This window comes from Erpetoichthys calabaricus, chromosome 7 (assembly GCF_900747795.2).
Source record: "Erpetoichthys calabaricus chromosome 7, fErpCal1.3, whole genome shotgun sequence".
Classification (NCBI taxonomy): domain Eukaryota; kingdom Metazoa; phylum Chordata; class Cladistia; order Polypteriformes; family Polypteridae; genus Erpetoichthys; species Erpetoichthys calabaricus.
Window position 1 is genome coordinate 28138047 of NC_041400.2, and position 17719 is coordinate 28155765.

General features: G+C 40.9%; 1 protein-coding gene across 1 annotated transcript in view; it reads left to right on the top strand.

Annotated features, from left to right (window-relative positions):
- The window catches only part of isoc1 (isochorismatase domain containing 1), a 30530-nt gene that overhangs the window by 11366 nt on the left and 1445 nt on the right, over window positions 1–17719 (top strand). The window contains exons 2-4 of the mRNA XM_051930213.1: window positions 2284–2403; window positions 5359–5562; window positions 12648–12764. Coding sequence (XP_051786173.1) covers window positions 2284–2403; window positions 5359–5562; window positions 12648–12764 — 441 coding nt within the window. The remainder of the gene's footprint in view (window positions 1–2283; window positions 2404–5358; window positions 5563–12647; window positions 12765–17719) is intronic.

Sequence of the window (17719 nt, forward strand, 5' to 3'; positions counted from 1 at the left end):
CTATCCTTGGCCAGTTCCGCCCATTCCTCTTTGCAGCACCTCTCAAGCTCCATCAGGTTGGATTTGAAGCGTCGGTGCACAGCCATTTTAAGATCTCTCCAGAGATGTTCAATCGGATTCAAGTCTTGGCTCTGGCTGGGCCACTCAAGGACATTCACAGAGTTGTCCTGAAGCCACTCCTTTGATATCTTGGCCGTGTGTTTAGGGTCGTTGTCCTACTGAAAGATGAACCGTCGCCCCAGTCTGAGGTCAAGAGCGCTCTGGAGCAGGTTTTCATCCAGGATGTGTCTGTACATTGCTGCAGTCATCTTTCCCTTTATCCTGACTAGTCTCCCAGTCCCTGCCGCTGAAAAACATCCCCACAGCATGATGCTGCCACCACCATGCTTCACTGTAGGGATGGTATTGGCCTGGTAATGAGCGGTGCCTGGTTTCCTCCAAACGTGACGCCTGGCATTCACACCAAAGAGTTCAATCTTTGTCTCATCAGACCAGAGAATTTTCCTTATGGTCAGAGAGTCCTTCAGGTGCCTTTTGGCAAACTCCAGGCGGGCTGCCATGTGCCTTTTACTAAGGAGTGGCTTCCGTCTGGCCACTCTACCATACAGGCCTGATTGGTGGATTGCTGCAGAGATGGTTGTCCTTCTGGAAGGTTCTCCTCTCTCAACAGAGGACCTCTGGAGCTCTGACAGAGTGACCATCGGGTTCTTGGTCACCTCCCTGACTAAGGCCCTTCTCCCCCGATTGCTCAGTTTAGATGGCTGGCCAGCTCTAGGAAGAGTCCTGGTGGTTTCGAACTTCTTCCACTTACAGATGATGGAGGCCACTGTGCTCATTGGGACTTTCAAAGCAGCAGATATTTTTCTGTAACCTTCCCCAGATTTGTGCCTCGAGACAATCCTGTCTCGGAGGTCTACAGACAATTCCTTTGACTTCATGCTTGGTTTGTGCTCTGACATGAACTGTCAACTGTGGGACCTTATATAGACAGGTGTGTGCCTTTCCAAATCATGTCCAATCAACTGAATTTACCACAGGTGGACTCCAATGAAGTTGCAGAAACATCTCAAGGATGATCAGGGGAAACAGGATGCACCTGAGCTCAATTTTGAGCTTCATGGCAAAGGCTGTGAATACTTATGTACATGTGCTTTCTCAATTTTTTTATTTTTAATAAATTTGCAAAAATCTCAAGTAAACTTTTTTCACGTTGTCATTATGGGGTGTTGTGTGTAGAATTGTGAGGAAAAAAAATGAATTTAATCCATTTTGGAATAAGGCTGTAACATAACAAAATGTGGAAAAAGTGATGCGCTGTGAATACTGCATTATGTTGTTATTTTAAAAAATAATCTAACTACCTATATATACTCGCATATAAGTCAGGCCTTGAAACCTGAAAAATCGATCATAAAATCAGACTCTGACTTACACGCCCATTCAAAAAATATGACAATTAATTAATTAATTTTTTTACATCTTCTGGCCTTCTCCAATCTCACACCAGTTTCTCAGACACATTGAATTTTGTTGCAGCAGCGCAGTTACCAATTTCTTTTGCCACACAACGACGTTTAATTTAATACCAGCTTCATATTTTCTTCTGATCAAACGCTCCATCGTAGATCAGGGATGCTCTTACGATAAAGGTGTATGAGGGTGTGAGATACAAAAAACACAAAACAGTGCAATCGTTGCCTTGGAATAGTTTGGATATTACCATGTGGTCACGTAGGCACAATACCGTAGAAAAAAAAGACAGTGTGCTCCTTGGTTACTTTCTCAGGTGCGTGTTAGCATATCATAATCTCTTGGACCAATAGCGTGAGTTTTCCACATTCGATTTATACGACCAGCATTATAAAATACCAGAAATTATACAGTAAAATCAAGCCCGACGTATCCGTGGGAGAACTTGAACCAGAGTATATACGGTATGTAACATCATTTACTTTTAATGTTTTAGCACCAACATTTGTGTTCAGCTCCAGGCAGTCTCTTAAATGTGCCCTCGGCTAGAGTGCTGAAGGGTTGAGAAGTGTGACCCTGAAAAGTACCACGAGTATAGAAGCTTACAACACCGCGTACGTATGCAAATATGTAAAGTTTAGGTTACTTTTAAATGTGAGGCGTTAGTTCCTGCCTCTTTATAAATATCTGTGTATGTTTTGTATGCTTACTTTATCTGTACTGTATATGCTCGGCTGAAGTGAGGTCATTGTTTCAGTCAAATTTTACTTCTACTTAAAAATGAAATTAACTGATTATTTTTGTATCATACAGATCACAACACTTGGAAACCTTTCTTCCTCAAGCACAATTTTCTTTTGCTGTGATATGCAAGAAAGGTTCAGGCCTGCCATCAAGTACTTTGGAGATATTATAAGTGTTGGACAAAGACTTGTAAGTAGATTATGGTGTTAATAGGTTTGAAGTAAATTCTGTACTTTTATATTAGTTAAAAGAAAGTAATGGTCTTGAATTACTGAATAAAGCCATTTCAGTTTTACAACTGCAGCAAATACACGATGAAGAAAAATAGTTTTCTGTGTTAATGATTGCCATCTAAACTCTCCAGCTTTGCTTTTCTGTGTTTTTATTACTTCTTGGTTTTGATGTCCTTGCCTGTCATCAGCATCTACCACCATACACATTCACTTTATTTTCAATTTTATATTCCATTTATATTTACATTCATATTATTGTCACATTATTGTTTTCATATTTACATTAACATTACTGTGTTCATAAGAATTATTTACAGACACTTTAAAATCATTTAAATTTTTTTTTTTTTTTTTAACCTCAAGAAAACCCCCCACATATTATACACCGTTCAACTCGTCTTAATGTCTAGTTATGCAAGACATTCAGGCTTTTTGGCCCCCCGGCCCTTTTAGACCTGGAAAACTCAAATGTTTTAGGCCATTTTTGTACCATATTTTGTGCTGGAATTTACACCTTTATTTTTAAAGAGTAAACCATCAGCAAAAATGCTCATAAGGACTTGAAGTTGTTAATGTTACGTCAACTGACCGCAGAGGTTCACCTCGTATTTCAAAGTTACTCCATTTCACTCAACTTCGGAAATAATGTGGATCAGTAGTATAGACATGTGGGGTGTTGTTTTATGCTATTTCAAGGTTGCTGATCACAAATATGATAATATTTTTGATATTTGCTTCTTTATTGGTGGTCCTAGCCCTCTAAGAGCCACTCTCAGATTGTTAAAAATTACAGATTCCAAACAAAAGCATGTGGGGTGTTCTACACTATTTTAAGATCAGCAAATTATGAATATGATGTTATTTTTGATCCTTTACTAGGGATCTGGCCCTGTACGGACCTCCAACAGAGGTTGAAAATGACAAATTTCTATTACAATTGAGCATACTTAGGACTTTAAACATTTAAACTGAAGCACACTTTTAATATTTCAAATATTTTATTATGTACTTCTGCCTTATGAAATAAATCATATTTTCCATAAACACTCTGAATTAGGGCAACTTATGGGTAATTTTGTCACTTTTTCATTTTACATTATATACCACATAGTCTCACACACACACATGTTCTTTGAGTACTTTTAAACCATCACCTCAGTGTTTCCTGCATTTACTAACTTCAAATTTCAGTATCATATTATTCAGCTTCTCTTTGGATTTTATGTTAAATACAAGACCATGATCATTAAAAGAAAAAAAAAAAAAAAAAAAAACCCCACCTATCACAACAGTCTGCTCACTACAACTATCCATCCATCCATCCATTGTCCAACCCCGCTGAATCCGAACACAGGGTCACGGGGGTCTGCTGGAGCCAATCCCAGCCAACACAGGGCACAAGGCAGGAACCAATCCCGGGCAGGGTGCCAACCCACCGCAGGACACACACAAACACACCCATACACCAAGCACACACTAGGGCCAATTTAGAATCGCCAATCCACCTAACCTGCATGTCTTTGGACTGTGGGAGGAAACCGGAGCGCCCGGAGGAAACCCACGCAGACACGGGGAGAACATGCAAACTCCACGCAGGGAGGACCTGGGAAGCAAACCCGGGTCCCCAGGTCTCCCAACTGCAAGGCAGCAGCGCTACCCACTGCGCCACCGTGCTGCCCTCACTACAACTATTATTATCATAAACGGCAATGACCTCCAAGAAGAATCTCTTTATCAAATTACATCAATGAGTATCTCTTAACTGATACCGAAGATTAATGTCAGAATGTACGGTCAATGTATAATATACAGGATCTTCATGCAAACTCATATCCTGAGTGATTAAATAACATAAAGGTCCATAATACCTATTACGTTGTATGAAAGTTTGATTGTCCACTGGCGCAGTTCAGTTAGCAGCAGTAACTGCAGCCAGACCTGTTCTGTAGGCATTGATCAATTGGTCAAAGTGCTGCAGAGCTACAGCTGCTTGATACTTGTGAGTTTTGGGGCATAAATTGACCGACACAGTAATAATGACAAGAATTTTATCTGCAGAGTGCTAAAAAAAAGTGCAGAGTTCAAAACACAGAGGACAATTATATTGTGACCAAATAACAATAATAATAATTGCAAATCCTTAACATTCTAACATGGGAATTGAAGTTGGTGTAACGTTTGTGAGTTTAGAGCATTACAGTCATTGAACTGCCGCCTTATGCAGGCCGTCGGAGTGTTCCATGCCCCTACTCCCCTCTTGAGGTTATGACTGTAACAGAGATGAAAATTCTAGGCACAGTGGAGAGTTCAAAAAAAGATAATAAGGTATAAGTCTGAGTCAGACGTTTCAGTGATAAAGGACAGAGTTGAGATGTTGAGCCGATGTTCTGTCCAAGCAAGTATTACTTCAATGAGTTTACTGCTGCCCTAATAACATTCATGTATGCTCAGTTGTAATTTTAATGTGAGTTGTTCTCTTTGGCATAATTAAGATGAGTTCCCCTTACCTCCAAAGTGTACTCTATGAAATTCTGGCTTACTGAATGGTTAGACAGGTCAATTTATATTATACATGATAACCGAACAGCCTCTGGGCCAGTAACACTATGAACTGGATGAAGTAAGTTTGCCAAGATGTTTATAAAAATGGATGGCTTAAAAAATTAGACCCCAACAAGGCAATGAATTAGAAATATTTAGTAATGTACAGTGATCTTTAAACAATAATTACTTTTACAGAATGTGCCAGGCTATTATTGTATTGTTTAATTAACAATGTCAAATAATCCCTTACGAGAAATTAATCACTGATGAATACAGCACTTTGAATTCAGCTGCTTTTTAAATTTTGATTTAGAATTGTACAAAGGAGAAAACTTCAGGAGGTGTTGGTTTCATTCTTGTCTTTCAGCTTCAGGGTGCCCGCTTATTAGGAATTCCAGTGATTGTTTCTGAGCAGTACCCCAAGGGACTCGGCAGTACAGTCCAGGAGCTCGATCTCACTGGAGTCAAGTTTGTCTTTCCTAAAACAAAGTTTTCTATGGTACTGCCTGAAGTGGAAACCGCACTTGCAGAGATTCCTGGACTTCGAAGTGTTGTCTTATTTGGTGTTGAGGTAGGAAACTTGAACAAAAAATCTCAAATTAATTTTTACTCTGGCTTATATCAGTCATTCTGTCAGACTGTACTTCCCATGGCCCACACTGTTACAGACCTCTTTACAATGCCAGTTACGGTGACATGAAGTGCATTTCCTACAACTTCTGTTATTTTTCTTTTGCATTTCTTGAGCGGTATGCTTCCCAATTCTCAGACTGAAACACTTATCTCTTTTTCTAGCCTATACTGACAGTTTCATGCAGTGTGGTGTATAAGTTGTGGAGTCGTACTGAAAAACAGCAAGACCATTCATTTGAATAACCAACACTAGCATCTTTACTTGTAACTGTGCTGCCCTTCTGCTCAATTCCATCTAATTCAGAGTCCTTCATACAACAACTACTGTTCACTTCCAGTATGTTAGTGTATTTGACAGAAGCCTGTATCATGTGTCCTTTAAAGCATATTGCATTTCCACTTACCACCATGCTATTAATATGTTTTGAAAGGCAATGGCTTGATGTTCAATGCTCCATTTCAACGTAAAATGTCAATAGAGGGTTCGCCTCCCTTTAGGCCTTGTGTGAAATTTATAGGACAAGTTCAGATCCATTTAAATGATTTCCAGTCTCTGGCGGGTGTCACTGAATTGATTTGTATCAATTAGTGCTGAACTCATCTTTAATATAAATAAGTATTGCAAAGTCTCCATAAATTTAATACTATGATTTCAGTAAGCAATAATGTTTTAGTTACACTGGTAATTGCAAGCATGTTTGCTCAAAAGGACAACAATTTAAAATGTCTTAGTATTTCTTGAAATTAATAAACTTCATCTGAAGTGGACTTTTTTTCCGTACTGTGTTCAGAAAAATTCATGACAGCCTATTAATTGTTTTGTTTATGTGATCTGGCAAGTACGTGGTTGGGAGACCATTTAGGAAGAGATTGGGTTGCTGCTGGAGGAGGTGTTGGAGAGGCCAACAGAGACACTTACCTTGTGGTCTGTTTGTGGATCCCAATGCCCCAGTGCAGTGATGGGGGTCACCGTGCTGTAAAAATTAGCACACTCCTTCAGATGAGATGTAAAGCTGACTCTTGTAACCACAAGGGGGTGCCAGAGAAACCACAGACACAGTAACACAACACACATTTTATACATAAAATAAAGGATATTTATTCTACAAAGCATTTTTTCACAGACCTCTTTCCAGCAATGCTCTGTAAGTATTCAATAAATAAACAATAAACCAACTATTCTTCCTCCTTCTTCACCTCCACTGAGGGTTTTTAAGCTGGACCTGGGAATACTTCCAGTACCCCACCATGTCTTCTTGGAAGCACTTCTGGGTCATAGAAAAAGTAGGGTGGTCCTCCCCTGACCGCACCCTCTAACGATAACAGGGACCCTGACAGAGCTGCACATCCAGACTTCAACTCCCAAGCATCCCTGCGGGTGTCCTGACTGTGTTCCTATGTGAGGACCACTGCCACCTCTCATATGGGGGATTAAACTTCTCCCATCTATCACTGTTCATTCTATTAATTTACACTGGCTGGCCAATCCATCTGCATCGTTGCTGTTGCCTCCCATCCAGGTAATGGATTCCTCTCCTCTCCAGCTGGGATGACCGTTCTCCTCCTTCACTCTATGTGGTTGTAAAAGATCCCAGGGCAATCTTTCCAAAGAGTAGGGTATGTCCTGATGTTAAGGCTCAATTGCCCACCATAGTTTATTTGGTTGATGCCTTTACTCAGGGTGACTTAACAATATTTGAGAAACAATTGCTTAGGTTTCTTTTGTTTTTTCAGTTGAAGCACAGGTAGGTCAAGTGACTTGCTCAGGGTCACACAGTGCTAGTAGTGGGATTTGAACTCACAACCTCAGGGTTTGAAGTGCAAAGCCTTAACCATTATGCCACACTGTCTATCTTAGATACTGTACTAAATCTTTTTAACATACTTTAATCTGGGTAATCATTAATAGACTGTAGTGAGAGTTTCCGTACCTGCTATGCCATGATTTACTATTTTCCTTATATGGATCAAATGCTACTGATTCAGAGTGACTTGGAGCCAAAGTGCTTCATGAGAAGAGACATTTTGTTTGATTTTGTAGTGTAAATGTTCCTACACTTAATCCAGGTTTGAGGTATAGAACTTCCAAGCAGCTCGCGTTTAAGTTTTAAACATGCAGAGTTTAAGGGAGCACATTAGGATTCCAGAGTCTATTCTGAATCCTGCAGCATCACCTCTGAATGAGGTGCCAATCCATTATGCAAAGAAAAACCACACTCACACCAGGCTAGTTTTGCATATGCCACATTCTAAATAAACTGAATCCTAGAGAGAAAAACAAAACAAAACACATACACCCAGGAAAGGGACACTGATCAGGCCAGAAACCGAATCCAAAACAGACATGTAATGTAGAAGAACAAGGAACACTATACCAAACTGACGCTTCTAAAACTGTATAAACAAAGGAAAATTACATGATCTTTTTGGGAGACCTTTTTAAAAAATGTACTTATTTAAAACAATTAGTATGTGGTTCAATTTGCATTCATCAACAATATTTTAGAGTAAAATAAGACATACTGTAATACAAAACAAATAGATACCCTGGACAGATTGCTTGAGCATTTTATTTAAAAACATTTTTGAATTGGGGTAATGTAGCCTCGAGGGGTTTGCGCCCTAGGAATCAAGGTACCCGAACTATTCTATAACATTTCATTAATTTATTTACCGTTCTGATGCTGATCTTTCTGATCATAAAATAGGTTATTACGATAGCAATTGACTAGAGGAATTCATAATTAATTGCAGAATTACAGTATTTGAGGGTTCCACTAGACTGCCTCTCTTGCACAATTTGGCTCCAAAACTCATAACAAGGTTAGGTTTCGAGTTTGGTAGTTTTCTGTCCAGTCATTTTGCTCCCAGAGACACACACGCATCATCAAGATATCAATGTTTTTGGGATTGGGGGGACTCTTAAAATGTCGAGATCCATCAAAAACCAGAGATTGAAATTTTTGATGAATCCATTGCTTCTGCTCCTCCCTCATAGATGATAGGTTATGGTGGGGGAGGACACAAAGCAAAAATGTGTATTTGAAACCGTTAACGTTTGTATATTTATTTTTAGTCTCACAGCATTGCCCAAATATGAACAATTTGTTCAGTTTTATGAAATCCAATGCCATTGACACATATAACAATTCCCAGTTGGTTTTGAAAATAATGCCAGTAAGTGTGTGTTACTTTCTAAACGAGACAACTCCGAGCACCTTCAAGAATTGCATTAACCATTGGCCAAGTTTATTTGACAGCTATTTCATATTCCCAAAGAGCTCTGTTAGCTTCCATCAGGAGGCTATCATTAAATTCTACGTGCTTTTTCAGAAAAAGAAAATAACCTGGTAACTCCCATGTTGTTTAAGAATTGATGTTTTTCACTCTCAAACTTTTTTTTTTCTTTCAAAAATGGTTATTTTTAACTATAAATACTTTGCAAACCCTCCTACTTCAGATAAACATTTTGTAAAATCAGTTTTAATTTCTGTTTTTATTTGTATATCCTTCATTATTTTGTGGAAAGAATATTTACAAATTGATTTTTAATACCATTTTTAATAATTTTGGACATTCTAACAATATTCCTTTTTATCATACTTTAAAAATTACAGAAAAGCTGGCTGTAAAAGCTGCTTAGTATTTAAAATGAGTACCACTGCCTTGGAAAATGTAAAGTACTAGTTATTATTATCAAATTATTGGGAGGGCAGCACGGTGGCACAGTGGTAGCACTGCTGCCTCGCAGTAAGGAGACCTGAGTTTGCTTCCCGGGTCCTCCCTGCATGGAGTTTGCATGTTCTCCCCGTGTCTGCGTGGGTTTCCTTCCACAGTTCAAAGACATGCAGGTTAGGTGCATTGGTGATCCTAAAATGTTCTTAGTGTGTGCTTGGTGTGTGTGTGTGCGCCCTGCGGTGGGCTGGTGCGCCCTGCCCAGGGTTTGTTTCCTGCCTTGCGCCCTGTGTTGGCTGGGATTGGCTCCAGCAGACCCCCGTGACCCTGTAGTTAGGATATAGCGGGTTGGAGGATGGATGGATGGAAATTATTGGGGAAACAAGTAAACTGAAACACCTAAAAACATATATTTAAAAAAACACACAAAATCTGAACAAAAATTGTAGGTTGTAAAGGTCTCAAACTAACAAACTGTACAGTTATAATTTGTAGCAGGCCTACAGTTTGGAAACTGTTTTTTTTGTGAAAGGCCAAAGCACAAGGATACAAGGCCTGGTGTAAGGAGTATAACACCTGAACCTCGGAGGACTGAAAGAAAATGTGGTCTGTTGAGTTACCTTTCACCTAGTGTCCAGTATCCAGACAGGTTTACAGTTGGAGAAAGGCAAAGGACAGCTCCATTTACACTTCTCCTGCCGAGTGTTAAATGTGATGATGATGATGATGGTGATGGTGGGGGTGATTGTCAGTAATGATGTAAGAAGCTACTGTATCTTGGAGTCATTAGGACTGAGAAATCCTCTGAATGGTTGTATGTTAACCAAGGACTATGAAGCTGTTTTACTAGACCAAGTAAACCCTACGGTGGAAACAGTGTTCCATCATGATGTTCCCCTCTTCTAAGATGATAATGCCTCTACACACGCTGCACAACTAATTCACGAATGGCTCCATAAATGCCTGGGTGAACTTGAATACCTTCCATTGTCTTGCCAACCACCAGCTCTAAACATCATTGGACCTCAATGGGAAGTTCGGGAGTGTAAAATAAATTCCCATCTCCTTCTTCCCTCACAGAATTGGTGGCTTTTCTTTTTGAAGAACAGTACAGTATTCTAGGACTTGCAGAGTGTGACCGCATTTAAATAAAGATTTAAGTTGTACTGAAGGCAAAGGGTTGCCATACTCCTTATTACCACCTTGCTATTAATATTTTGTTAGAGGTTTTCCATGAATTTGTCAAACCCTTGTAGGCCATAATATACATAATAAGTAAGTCATGTCTTTTTATGTTTATTTTTGTGTGCTTTACAATGTTTCATTAAATTTATATGAGGAATACTCATAGCATTATTTCATTGATTATTAAAGCAGGAATTAAAAATCTGTGGTGTCTTTGGTCATGTGAAGGCTTCAGGATAAGGATCACAGTGCAGCGAAAATTCAAAATGGGGAGGATAGCTTTCTTGTTGTTGGCTTTTCTGCTGCTCCTCATAAAGTACAGTGAACATAAGGGTTCTTCTTTGTTAGATGTCAACAAAACGTGAAGTTTTTAAGTTATAAATACGAGGTAGATATTTGAAATAGCGAGAAAATTAATTCCTAGTAATTATGCTGGGTTTTATGATTCACTAAAAGCTTGTAGATTTTCAAAATAGGTCTTTTCAGAGAACACCACTAGTTGTAAACCAGTTTTTCTTTCTTTTGTTTGTTCAACAGCTTAATTATTTTTACTTTTCAAAATTAACTAAGGCCTAATGCCTGAAGTGTGTCTCACAGTAAGCTAGAGCACAATAATTACTGCAGTGCTTGTCTCTTTTATATTACTAGTGTAGAGGGTGGCCAGTGGTACGCTGCTGTCAGATAGTAGCCTACTGTTGCTGTATGGGCCGAGTAAGGTGTATATTTTTGGACTGAGGACTAGCATCTCCATTAGTACACAGGATGGTTGTCCATTTTCCCTCCTGCTAATATTTTCTGAGCTCCGCTGATCACTGCAAGCAGAGGCCTTTTCTTTACAAGCATTTCCATAATGCACCTTGTGTAATATAAATGAGAAGTTGGAAAGGTAGCGTACAACACTGGACTTTGAGTAGGATTATCAGTATACAACCATAATGCAGTAGTCTCTGGTGGCAATTTCTGTAGTCCTTAGTGGTCAGGGTGGTTTCCTTACCATGAGTGTATCATTAAAAAAGGTTAAAACATGTGCCCTAACTCAAATTTGAATGGTTAGCAAAATACAAAAATACTAGCGGGGTACTAAATGCTGCCAGGGGTAGACAGGTGTGGTCACCAAATAAATTTTCCATGGGGAGAAATGTAGGCACCAAGTCAAACTTTCTCTGAATGCACTCCCCTTGAGCAACTTGTGTACCTATGCAAAGTTCCAAAAATGCCTTAAAGGGGCACAACCCTAATCAAATGAAAAGTTTATCCTTTACAAATAGAGAATCTGTGCAAAATGTGTCAGAGAGAGTGCAACAGTGTCAATTTGCGTACCTGACACACACACACACCAAAGCATATTTAACTTTATGTATTAAATAAACAATAGGATAAAAATATAATATTAAGTAGGTGCCTTTTGAAAAGGGTTTTAAACTGGGAAACAAGGTGGACGAGGAATTGATTTGTTTTTGTGCTTCGCCAAAGATTATTAAAAAAAAAAAAAGTTATTTCAGCCTTGAAAAAATCGATGTATATCTATAGCACCTGCTGCCTAATGTTATACAAGTAGACGTGTGTAAAGGTAAATGCACCCATCAGCCTCAGCCAATCATTTGACTCGGTTGGGTTTTGGGCTTTGTGTTGCGCTAAAACAGGAATGCAGGTCTGGTAGGTGCACAAGGAACTAAGCAGACGGCAGTGGGTCCCACGTTCTTGTTTCTGTCATTACACACCCGTGCCATCTGTGTGTAATTGGCAGATGTCTCATGTCGTTCCAGTACACGTGAAGCACCATGAATTTATCTGAACAAACAGAACACTGGATGCTTACTGAATTACTGAATGCTTCTGCTTTGAAGCAGTATATTCTGTGCCTCTCGGAGAAGCTACCTCGTCTACTGTGACAGTTATGTCACAGTACAAATGGAGATCTGGCATCAGTTTCAAGATTTTTCATTATTCACTGTATCCTTAATCACAACTGGATCTTGACTGACACCATTTCTTTGTGGTAGGACTCTTGTTAGCGATGCATCATTTATGAAGAGCTAATTACGGCCAAGGATTTGACCCACTGCAATCAATGTATAAATGGGGTTGGAAAAAGAATTAATAATTAAGGCTAGTTTTTTGCTAACTGGTAACAACATTTTCAAATTCTATATTTGTTTTCAGACACATGTATGTATCCAGCAAACCGCATTGGACCTAATTGGCAGAGGGTTTGAAGTTCATATAGTGGCTGACGCGACCTCTTCCAGAAGTATGATGGACAGAATGTTTGCCCTGGAGGTACTGTATGTTACCCGAGTTCTCTGTACTTCATTATTCTTCGGCATGCCTTTGTGGGAAATGTAATTGTACATACAGTGTATTATACACAAGAGAGGTACAGTAAACATCTGTGTTATGTACAGGTTTACACTATGCATAAAATGTAAAATATTTTCCATTGGTGCCTTGAAATGTAAGGGGAGCCTGAAACGCAGCAGTAGCGCTTTCAAGAATTGCTTAATATAAATAGGGGGTTGTGCGTTTAATCTCACAGAATGAGGAGTGCACACAGTCTTCAGATATCTGTATAATGTAACCGGCAGTCACTGTAAACACAGCAGATGAACTTTATGGTTCAAACTTTTCCTGTTTTACTCAAAAACAAAAAATCTCATTGCTCTTATAAAGGTACAAAATGAACTTGTCACTGTCCTCTTTTACACAAAGATTGTGTATTTATTTGGGGACTTATACATTCAGTGGCTCTACAGTTCTTTTATTCTTGAGACAATTTAATGCTTATAAGCCAGTCTTTCACAGTGATGATACACTGTTGGGAAATGAGTGAATGCTGGGCTTTTAACCCTTGTGGCCAGTAAGGGGCATCACTGAGTCCCAAACAACAGTCCTAACTAGACCACACACAATCCTTGGTTCAAGTCAAGTGCTTTTATTAAACATGGTACCTTTTGCTCAGTACAGCACTGCATAGCACAGCTCAATTTTTCTGTTTCACCACCATTCCTCCAAAACCAGTGTTGTCCTGTTTCTCTTCCGGCACCAACAATGCAAGCAAAGTGGAGGGCTCCCTTTTAAACCTGTCCCTGGAGAACCTCTGGCACCCAAATCATTGTGTCCAGGAAGCACTTCTGGGTCAGGCAAAATCACCCTGAAACAGGGGACTAATCTCGCATCAGCTCTCCCTAATGGCCCCCCAGAACCCAATGGAGCAGCCCTATGGGCCCACAAGTCCCATGCTGCCCCTGTGGATATCCACACAGGGACTCGCAACAAGGGTTATTGACACCTAGCACACAAGAGGACGACCTGTGTGTGGGAGGCAATCTTCCATTGTCCCACCTTTCTGGCCCCTAGACTGGGAAAGGAACTGCTAAACATCCTGGTCAGGATATTTGTCCATCCTGGTTGTCCATCCACTATGCTGGCCTCCCAATCAGGTAACCAATTCCCAACGATTTCTGTTGAGATGCCAGTCCCGGTGCACCAGATGCTATAGTGTCCCTCCATGCCTGCTTCCTGGCCAGGACAGAGAATGTCACACATCTCTTCCTGGTCATCTGTTATACTGGCCTTCCAACCAGGTTTAGTTAACAGGGTCCATCCTGGCTGGGCTGCTGCTCCTTCCATCACACCCTGTTGCTCCATATTCTGGGACACAGACTTAAAGAGGCTAAGTGCACAGTGGGGATGGAGTTGGAGATCTTTAAACATTTATGTACTTTGTCATGGGCAGACCGGTATCCCAGCAGGAATGGACCCTGTCCCCTTACCTTTTGGGAGGCAAATATAATAGATGGTCAGTAAGAGAGGTGTGAGATTCTCTGTCCCAGCCAGGAGGCGGGGATGGGGGGATACTATACCAGGACTAGAATCCCACCAGAAATGGATTGGAATTCCTTACCTGGCTGGGAGACCAGCATAATGGATGGATTTCCTGGATGGAGAAACATCCCCACTGAGATGATTATCAGTCCCTTTCCTGGTCAGACAGCCAGAAGAAATGTGGGAGAGTGGGAGACTGCCTCCAATACTCAGGTTGTCTTCTTTACTGTTGGTGTCAGCATCCCTTGTGGCGAGCCCATTTGGACACCCGCATGGCAGCCTGCTGAAGTGTGGTTCCATAGAGTTACCCTTTTGGGTTCAGTGGGTTCTGCCAGGGCCCGCTGTCAGGAGACTAATCTCCTGTCCAGGGTGGTCCTTTCTGACCTAGAAGTGCTTTCTGGAGACAGTGGTTTGTTTATTGGAAGTACTCCCGAGTCTGGCTTAAAGGGATCCCTCCATTTTGTAGGAGGAGGAGGAGGGCAATGCGTGTTTGGGAGATGTGGAGGAGAGAGAGTGATTGTTCAGAGAATGGTGTGGATCATGAGAAAGAAAACATGTACAGAGGTGTTTTGTGTCCATAAAACTGCTTTATTTGAACGGCCAACTGTGTGTTGGTGGTGGTTTCTTAGATTTTGGGCTCTGATACTCCCTCTAGTGCCCACAACTTCTTCTACATCACCAACCCAAAATCCTCTTTTTTAAGATTTAAAGTTGGCCCCAAGCAAGGAATTTCTATTCTGTTGCTCTCACTGACAAAGAACAAAGATTACAGAGGTAATAATTTATTTTAAAGAGGTGGTCATCTTGATGCACAGTGAGAAATGTTCTGCAATATATGCTAGATACTTATTTAGATTCTGAACCCCTTTTACTTTTAAAGACAAACACTTTTAACAAACAGAAGCATTGCAGGATGTTTACCAGATTGACACATAGCACCGTTGCCACATTTTAATATCCTGTTAAGTATTCGTATGTTTGCCTTCCTTTGTTTCTCACCTTTTGAATCTGTAGTGCATTGTGCTCTTGGATTATTATTTACATCACGACAGTAAAATATGTGGCATCACAGTCATGAACAGCAAGAAGTGCGTGCATTTCAGTTTGTGAAATTTAAATTTCTTTTCCTCCTGCCAATTAGGTGTTCTCCTCACACTCTTTCAGATTCTGCTCTCATTTGATCTCTCGCCATGAGGCAGCTTTAAACCGCACTCTCTCTCTCTCTCTCTCTCCCTCCTAGAAGAGGGTCAGCCATTTCTAGCAACATACGTTGTCTGCCTTGTCTCTCCCTCCTGCTCTATCTCCCTTTCACATATATTACTGCTCCTGCCTGGCATACCTTTGGGGGTAACACACCATCCCTAGTAATGCTTGCATTCTTCCTCTGCATGTGCCTCCTGACACTCTCTGTCTCTTTCCCTTTCCTCCGGGATGCCTGTAGGAATTAGCTTTGTCTTGTGGCTGCCCAGTAATTATCATTTTTTCCTTTTACTTTGAGCAATATTTGTTATAAAAAATATGCTTTATAAAACAATTGGCTGTTCTACTTAGCTTTGCTACAGAAAGTGATAAAATCTATAAGGTAAATGAAAAGCAGATCTGGCACTTATGTCCTCCTCTTCACTGCAAAAATGTATGTATTTTTTAGTATTAACTATCCTATAGTACTCGTCAGCTTTTTAAATCCTTTCAAAATTTTACTGTGAAGTTAAAATTTAAAGGAATACAAGTAATTTTGCAGCAAAGTGCAATTTGTAAAACCAGTAATAATAATTATCTCACTAGTTCAGTAGTAATGTTGAAATGTCATAGAGCCAGAATGCTCCCCAGTCATAACATACAACTCAGTTGCTGTGAGACAAATGAGGGTCAAGTGGCACACACTGAGCGCCTGCTGTATCCCCTCATAGTGTCCGCCCCCTCTCACTAATGCCGTCTCAAAAGACTTTTGTTACTCCAGCTCAAGAGCACATCTAATCATAAATGGGACATTTGTTTGGTCACTATTTACCGTAGACAAAAATTTTAATATTGCATGTTTTGTTAGGGCGGCACGGTGGCGCAGTGGGTAGCGCTGCTGCCTCACAGTTGAGAGACCTGGGGACCCGGGTTCGCTTCCCGGGCCCTCCCTGCGTGGAGTTTGCATGTTCTCCCTGTGTCTGCGTGGGTTTCCTCCGTGCGCTCCGGTCTCCTCCCACAGTCCAAAGACATGCAGGTTAAGTGGATTGACGATTCTCAATTGACCCTAGTGTGTGCTTGCTGTGTGGGTGTGTTTGTGTGTGTCCTGCGGTGGGTTGGCACCCTGTCTGGGATTGATTCCTGCCTTGTGCCCTGTGTTGGCTGGGATTGGCTCCAGCAGACCCCCGTGACCCTGTGTTCGGATTCAGCGGGTTGGAAGATGGATGGATGGATGTTTTGTTAGTTATAAAATGAGCATTCAGAAAAGAGGAAACCGATTTTTTGTATACAACCAATTATTAAAGAGTTATTAGGCGGAAAACCTAAAAGTCTTGTACTTTTTCACCGTACTTGGGTATATAAAAATTCTCTGTAATTATTGTGATGAATATAAATCAAAGGAAAATATAGTGTTTTTTTTTTTTATTCCAAAACAATTAGAAACGTTTGCGTAACTGAACATACCATAGTCCAATCAAAAAGGCAACGATTAGTGAGGTTTTTTAGTTGTTATTTTTTATACATACTTGTATGCAGTGTGGCAGATGACCAGGGACCTTGCCCCACCGGGACGCCTAGAGTAGGGAAGGACCGGGAGAGAAGCAATATCTTTCCCGGGGTGCAAGAGGGCAGTCCCCCTGGATTACATCAGGGCCATAGATTGGGAGCTTAGAAGCTCAACCCTGTTGGGGTCCATGGCCACCGCCATGGGGCGCCTGGACGATCCCGGAGCCCAAGATGGCAGCACTTCTGCCATACCAGGAAGTGCTGCTGGAAGAGGAACCAAACACACCTGGAGTGCTTGGCGCCTGGTGTGGCAGAAGTGCTGCAGGAAGTTCCTCAGGGCACACCTGGAGCACATCTGGGTGCAACATAAATGGGGCCGCCTCACTCCATTCGGAGAGCTGGAGTTGGGAGGAAGAGGAGTGGAGGTGGCAGAAGGGAAAAGGACTGAGTCAGTGGACTGGTAAGTTGTGCATTGTGCTGTGTGCTAAAAGAAGAGAATAATACATGTGTGTGCTTTTGGGACTTGGCTGTCTCAGTGTCTGTCTGTCCAGGCTTCTTTCACAGTAGAAAATGTAACATTTTTATTAGCCTGTTTTCAAAGTTGGGCGGCAGTTAGGAGACCTGAGTTCGCTTCCTGGGTCCTCCCTACGTGGAGTTTGCTTGTTCTCCCCGTGTCTACGTGGGTTTCCTCCTGGTGCTCCGGTTCCCTCCCACAGTCCATAGAC